At 41.0% G+C, this 7,488-nt stretch overlaps 1 protein-coding gene across 1 annotated transcript in view; it reads right to left on the bottom strand.

Annotated features, from left to right (window-relative positions):
- ADCY5 (adenylate cyclase 5) overlaps positions 1-7,488 on the bottom strand; it is a 230,146-nt gene that overhangs the window by 82,698 nt on the left and 139,960 nt on the right. The window contains 1 exon segment of the mRNA XM_009327174.1: positions 5,633-5,754. Coding sequence (XP_009325449.1) covers positions 5,633-5,754 — 122 coding nt within the window.

Raw genomic sequence — 7,488 nt, 5'->3', positions numbered from 1 at the left:
ACATGAGCCGACAGTGTGCCCAGGCGGCCAAGAAGGCCAACGGCATCCTGGCCTGTATCAGAAATAGTGTGGCCAGCAGGAGCAGGGAAGTGATAGTGCCCCTGTACTCAGCACTGGTGCGGCCGCACCTCGAATACTGTGTTCAGTTTTGGGCCCCTCAGTACAAGAAGGACATCGAGGTGCTGGAGCGTGTCCAGAGAAGGGCAACGAGGCTGGTGAGGGGTCTGGAGCACAAGTCTTATGAGGAGCGGCTGAGGGAGCTGGGGTTGTTTAGCCTGGAGAAAAGGAGGCTGAGGGGAGACCTCATCGCTCTCTACAACTACCTGACAGGAGGTTGTAGTGAGGTGGGTGTCGGTCTCTTCTCCCAAGTAACTGGTGATAGGACGAGAGGAAATGGCCTCAAGTTGTGCCAGGGGAGGTTTAGATTGGACATGAGGAAAAATGTCTTTACTGAAAGAGTGGTTAAACACTGGAACAGGCTGCCCAGGGAAGTGGTGGAGTCGCCATCCCTGGAAGTATTTAAAAGACGTGTAGATGAGGCGCTGAGGGACATGGTTTAGTGGGCATGGTGGTGTTGGGTTGACGGTTGGACTCGATGGTCTTAGAGGTCTTTTCCAACCTTAATGATTCTATGGTTCTATGAAATTTTCACAAATTTCATAGCACACAATTACATAGCACCTTGCAATCTAAGAATTTAACACACTTCATAAGCAACTAATCAAGCATCACAACGCCTATAAGGCGAAGAGATTAAGTTGACACGGCTGGTCTGAATATCCTGACAGTCAGCCGAAGTGCAACTATTTGGTCATTTTTAAGGGAAAAATTTTTGGTGTTAGAACGTAATTAAATCAGAAAACTAATTAAATATGTTTTTCATTTACAAAGCTGAAAGCTAATGGACTGTTTCATTTCTGCAAATGGTTTAGTTCAAGTTGTCAAGGTTTTTAAAAAATTTTGAGATCAGGTTAATGTTGTTGAGTACATGAGTCATAAAAATTATGTGAAGGGGAGAAGAGAGGAAACTGTCACTTTCACCATGCTTGGATGCCAGCCCTAAAATAAGCTTCTTGAAACAGTTCATCAAGGGAATTTCAATGACAAAGCCAACCTTTATCCTGTCACAGAGGACTTCAAACCTCTTTTTATAGCACAGAGATTACTATATTTGGCCAAACCTAGATAACATTAAAGCCATTATCACTGCAGTGAGATACTATAAATAGCAATAGTAATGTAAAACATTTAACATTCTGCCTGGGAAGCATGATAGATAAACAATATTATCTATGCGTATTTTAGGGTTTGTCTATCAGACATAATCTCATTCATGATAAAGTGAACCAATTTAGTTACATAATTCACCTTGTTGTTTACCCCAAATTACTTGCATAGTCTTGGGAACTCCTTTCCTGATTGCATTTGACAATAGACTTTATATTTAACACACACATACGTGGGAAAGGTCAAATCACGCTCTAAGGTTCTGGATTTGTCAAAGTTAATTCTCATTCAGTGAATCAGGATGGGAAACAGTTTCGTTCTCTGTTAAAAGGTTCTGTCCATTTGCATCAGAAAAGAATGTATTAACCCCAAACCTCTTCATCTTAGTTTTGTCATCACCCTAAATTCTTCAGAAGAACATAATCCTGAAACAAATTTTGCTGCCAAAAAATGACAGGAAATTGTATTTTAATTGTGGATAAATTAGTCTCTGAACTTTACTTTCCATAACAATAAGCAGGAGTTATGAACTCATTCACAGGAAGTCCTGATAAGGCTCTAAAAAGATTTGCTTTTACCCATTCAGGTCAGAAAGACCACTGTATTTTGCATAAAAACATCATCTTTCCCCTAACAGAGAGATAACCCACCCTCTAAGAGAAGTGTAAGACAGTAAGCAATATCATCGCAGAACTGCCCCTTATTAAAGGATAATGGCAGTGTTTTACCAACCTACTACTGGCACCTGAGGAAGATGTCTTTTCTACATAGGTTTTAAATTTACTTCTTTTTTTTTTTTTTTTTAAAAAAAGGCATGTAACCTTTTTAAAAAGAAAAAAAGAAGCTTGTAACCTAGTATCTAAAACCAAGCATATCACAGCAGAACTGGTCATTTAAAGACTCCTCATTTTAAAACAGAAAAAAACACCCCCACACAGTAACTTCACATAATTTTAGAATAACATTTTCTGCTGGTAGAGTGGTTTGGGTTTGTTTTTTAATTAAAATTAGAGGTGCTCCCAAAAGCCCAGGCCCAATCATCCCTGAAAATTAAAATACTTCATCTTGTCTGGAACAGAATTTAGTAAACCACTTCTCCCACACAAAACGTCAAACCAGGCTAAGTGCATGGGGCTGCGCTCCTGCGCCTCACAAGTTCAAAGGGTGAAAGTTAAACCCAGCTAGATGGAAACCTCCAGTGCCAGTGAGACTCATTATTTCCATGCTGACTGTGAAATTGCTGAGCAACCTCACCCTGAAGATCCAGTAAAAATGAAGATCTCGGGCTCCAGGCATTACGATGGCAATCAAACTTTTAAATCAATAGCTAATGAAAATTCCCATCCATTATACTTTCATTTATAATCTACCTTTTTAACTAATCTGGGAGGGCGGGAAAAGAGAATCGCTGGATACAGCTGATGGAGGAGGGAAACCTGCACATCCGTGCAGACACACAGACCTTCCCACTTCTACGAACTGTGGAGGAAATGCTTCTGCTCATAAATCATCAACAGGAAGCCAGATTCAATGGCTGGGCACAGCACCCTTGCACCGACTTCACATACTTCTCAATTGCCTTGACACAATAACCTTTAGCTCATAAAAACTTAGATCTTATGACATTTTTGAATAGTGACAAAAACAAAACAAAATTGCTTGGAGCGTTCTCATCTCAAAAGCCTCCCCTTGAGCATTTTCCCGTGAAAAGCAAAGAGCACGCTTGCTTTTATTAAGCCAGTTCATTAATCCACATCACTGAGACGCTACCCCCCACCACCAGTGTGTTTCTGTGTGCATGTAAATGCTTCAAAATCATCCGTAGTCATTCCCACTAGAGGTGGTTTCAGCATACCCAGGCAAGAGCAGAGGCTCCATGCTGAACTCCTAGTGTGAAATGAGTCATTTGTTCCAAACCATGTTTCCTTTTTTCAATATTCGTACTTAGTTATTCATTTCCATAAAGTACATGAAGATGAGATGTTCCTAAGTTACCTTCTATTTGCTCTCAGTACATATACTATTTTATTCATATTTCTTATCTCCCTTTTCCAGCCTTTTCCATGACCTCAGTGGGCTTTGATTTAGGACCTTGTAGGCACAGGCAACAAAGTCCATACTTTGAGGAAGATACCATTTAAGTTGCTTCCCCTTGCAAGATCTTTTGAGACCTCAGCCTCCCTTTGCACTGGAGACAGCACATGCAAGGGCTTGATTCCTGAACACTCATTACCATGAGGAACAAAGTTAAAATTACTTTTAGGCTGCAGAAGATAATCCACTATGGAAATGTTCATATTATTCAATAAATACCCAAGATGTGAAAATTAAATGTTTGCAAGCTTCCTGTTAGCTACCCATCAGGATAGTCCAAGGAACTGATTGGTGCATATACCCATTTATGTATACATCTCACCTTTCATGTTACTTCACAGCCATAACTGAAAATCATAGCAAACTGTTTTCTCTTTCTATACTCAGGGTCATGACTCACTTTTTGTTGTATCTTTTCCTCCACCCCAGCCATAATCTTTGGGCTATTTTTTCCCATCATAATCGTTCCGTCAGATTCCCCTCTCCCTTTAAAATTGTTCATTTGTAAATTTAGGTGGGTTTTTTTTTTGTTTTGTTTATTTAGTGATATAGTTAAAATTTCAAATAAGTATCATCTTAAAGAGATAATCATCTTTACTAAGATTTGACTGTACTGAACAACTTTCAAACGTGCAAATAATGACATACGAAAATGGATGTGAAAGACTATAATACCATACTGACTAGTTTCATGTTATATCTAACGAATTGCGTTCAGTTTTAATATCAAGCTGACCTTTGAGTACTGGAAAAAAGTAATTTCTCTATTAAGAAAATTCACAAACAGCATCTATCACAAGAAATTTACAAACCTTCTCGAACAAGCTCAGTGCCATTAAGGAAAAAATGAATGTAAAGACAGAAAACCTAATCTACTGTAGCACATACTCTGCTGAGGGCACTCTGGACGGCCTCTTCCCCTCACCTTCATCACCATATGTATATTCTTTCTTTTCCATCACTGAACCATTATAGTCTTTGATATCTGAGAATGTTTTTGTCTTCAGTATTGCTAGTGGATCTTTATCTGTTTACTGAGTCACAACCAAAAATATGAAGAGCTGAACTGAAGTCCATCCATGCCAGCACACAGACTTGCCCTGATTTCAGTGTGTTTTGTATCAGACTCTACATTCAACAGTGAGCAACCTCGTCCCAGTTTCCTGCTTGTACATTACCTCTCCCCCCCCGCCCCCAATGCTAAGGAAATTTCTTCAAATGCTTCACAATTTCATGTGAATTTCACTGCATCATCTATTGGAGATTATGCAAGGCGCAGTACATTAGAGATGTAAGAAATCCACTTTTATTTGTTGAGCACCAAGTATCAGAAAATATAATTCACCAACATACTTAAAGCTATGTAAGAGAGAAGACTACGCAAGCAGTTTACAGGAAAACCTCTTGTTGGAAGGGGAGATGGAGAGGGGAAGAAGGGAGCTCTCTGTCCCCAGTCATTGTGTCTCAGTAGAAGTATTTATAGACTGACAGAGCTGTTACGCAGTTCCAGGACCTGGCTTAGCAGAGACATAAGTGATCCCCAAGGAGGTCAGGTACAACAGCAGAGGTAAAATGCATCAAGATTAAGTTAAACTTAACTTTGTAACTGCAGCCTGTAAAGATATCAAGCAACTAAAGTACTACTTTATTGCCTCTTCCCTGCGAAGTGGATGGGGGGGAACCCAGTGATGTTCAGAAGCTCATGGGGCTGGACTACCCCAGCAACACAGACTGGGTTTGATTTTGCATGACTTGCCAGAGATTGGATATCGATTTCTTCTGCTCATCCAGGTAGACCAAGGAGCAACACATCACTGGGTGACTGAGCAGGTACCAATGGCTGTCAGTAACAGACCCCCTGCTTGTAATTCCAAACTGGCAGAGACCACTCCAGGTGATCTTAACCTCAGCTGGGCTCTGCAATTCACCCCATGAGAAAGCGCTGCCAATCTTTAACTTGCATCCCATCATGGCTTATCGGAAGGGTGCTTGTAACTGTCAAAAAATAACTAATCCCAAATATACCACCTTCTCAAAACCTCCGAGACTCAATCCAGGAAAGGAAGGGGAAAAAAAAAATCTAAGGAAAGAGATCAGTTAAAGTCACTTCTCAAAGGAAGATGTTGCAGGAATGTGGCAATCCTCCTCCCGTCCTATAAACAAACTTTCAGAAGTCAACTGGTGACACTTTAGAGTCTTTACACTTATTTTGGATTATGTGTCGCTGTCATCTTTGTCCCTGGGTGTTAAGTGCCAAGCACTGGGAGGGTCCCTCCACCCCAGCAGCTGGGAGATGGGCTGCTGTTCTTACCTGACATTGTCATGCTTCTGGATGTAGATCTTATGAAACATCATATCTTCCTGTTTGGCATTAATGTCAGCTTTCATCTCCATGGCAACATGTCGAGGAAGTACAGAGAGCAGGAGACGCTCCTGTGGAGTCAGACAGATGAACCAATTAAAGCACCTGCTGCCCAGTTAACAAACACACTTTGCTCCTTACTGGGGAGAAATGAGTCATCAGTTTGGTGAGAGATGAGTACAACCAAGTGAAACGGGCTCCATAAACCCAGCAGCTGATTCCCTAAGAAGTCATATGCAATTCTGTCCCAACCCCACAATAAGAATTCAATGATTTTATTAGAAAAATTATGATTTTTCATCCCAGCTGCACTGGGCTTGTGATTCATGGTTGCCAATTCTTGCAAATGAAGGAGCCATGCAACTCAAAAAGTGCCCATGCACCATTCTTGGAAGGACTCTGATAAATGATGCTGTCTGACCTCCCCACACAGCCTCTCCACACCACCATGAAGTCCTCCTAAACATAACACCAGAGTACTGATACCCCAACACCCTTGGGCACCATTTAAAATTCCTTCCTTTCCTATCTAATCATCTAAGCACATTCCCCCAACAAGCACAAACCTGTTCTTAGCAGCTAAAAAGTCAATAGGAATGCCCTGATAAAACTAGCATGAAAAGTTAGCCCAACTATACAATGCAGTATTACACTTCTACACTTAAAACCATTATTTGTGCCCAATTGCATTAAGACCTGTAAACCTACCCACTCACCTGCAAGAGTATTTTCAATAACCACCTCTGTCATCAACAATTCATGGCTCTCGACCCTCACTTGGCACTTTTATTTACTGATAATAGCTTTAGTGTGACTTTCATAACATTATTTTGTAAGCTGTTCCGTATATAGTTTTGCATGTTAGGCAAAAATTAGTTACATGACAAAATGATGACTTTCTGGTAATTTTCCTAAAAGCTCACACAAAAGCCAGTGCTTGTTATTATTCTAAATTCGGTGGCAATTTCATGCAGAAGCCATAGAATTTAAATCTGCAGGTAATATGCGCCCCAGGGATGCATTTGTGTATTTCAGGAATCACACCTGAGAAATTCTGCCCAGACCTTTATTTTATTCCCACTCACACCCCGCTCAGTTCAAAAGAAGTTTTGCTGTGGCTGAAGGAGGTGGGGAGCATCTCCTTTGGGATCAGCTCCACTGTGGTCCAACCTGCAGGCAGTGCTCTGGAATAGCTGAAGAATCCCAAAAGCTTGTGCTGTTCTCGTCTTTATTATTTTTCTTTACCTGCATTGAGCAGAGGGAAGAAAAGGGCCTTCCTTCCTGATGACACAGACACAATGTGGCATAAAGGAAGGTCCCTAACCTTACCTAACAGCTCATTAATTCTCAGTAACATGGGGAACAGTAGGGCTTAAATGCAGTCCTTACTCAGAGCGGTCAGCAATCCTGTACTAATTACTCACATCACCAAACCTCTTCCCCGTACTACAGTTATAGGCACATTCCTGGTTTCTAATTCCTAGTTTTAACTGAAAATTCCCCATTTATTTCTTCATCTGAGGAGAGAGAGGAACTTCGGGGGAACCAGAGGAAGGTGAATTCACTGGAAATGTGCTCAGCATGCACTGAGACATTTTATAGTCTGCGGTACTGCCCAGTATTTCCTTTTTTCCCCCTTCAATGTGTACCTTAAAGAGATTGATTCTTGCCTCCAGTTTCTGAAGAGGTAGTAATACCACAAAAGAAGATGTGTTGGAGGGATTTCTACCTCCTCTGCTCAAAACTGCAGCAGTCCTGACAAGATACTTGTTTTTTAAAGTACTCTCACCTTCACTAGCATACTG

This window comes from Pygoscelis adeliae, unplaced genomic scaffold (assembly GCF_000699105.1).
Source record: "Pygoscelis adeliae isolate BGI_AS28 unplaced genomic scaffold, ASM69910v1 Scaffold227, whole genome shotgun sequence".
Lineage (NCBI taxonomy): Eukaryota > Metazoa > Chordata > Aves > Sphenisciformes > Spheniscidae > Pygoscelis > Pygoscelis adeliae.
This window is presented reverse-complemented; position numbering and strand designations above follow the sequence as displayed.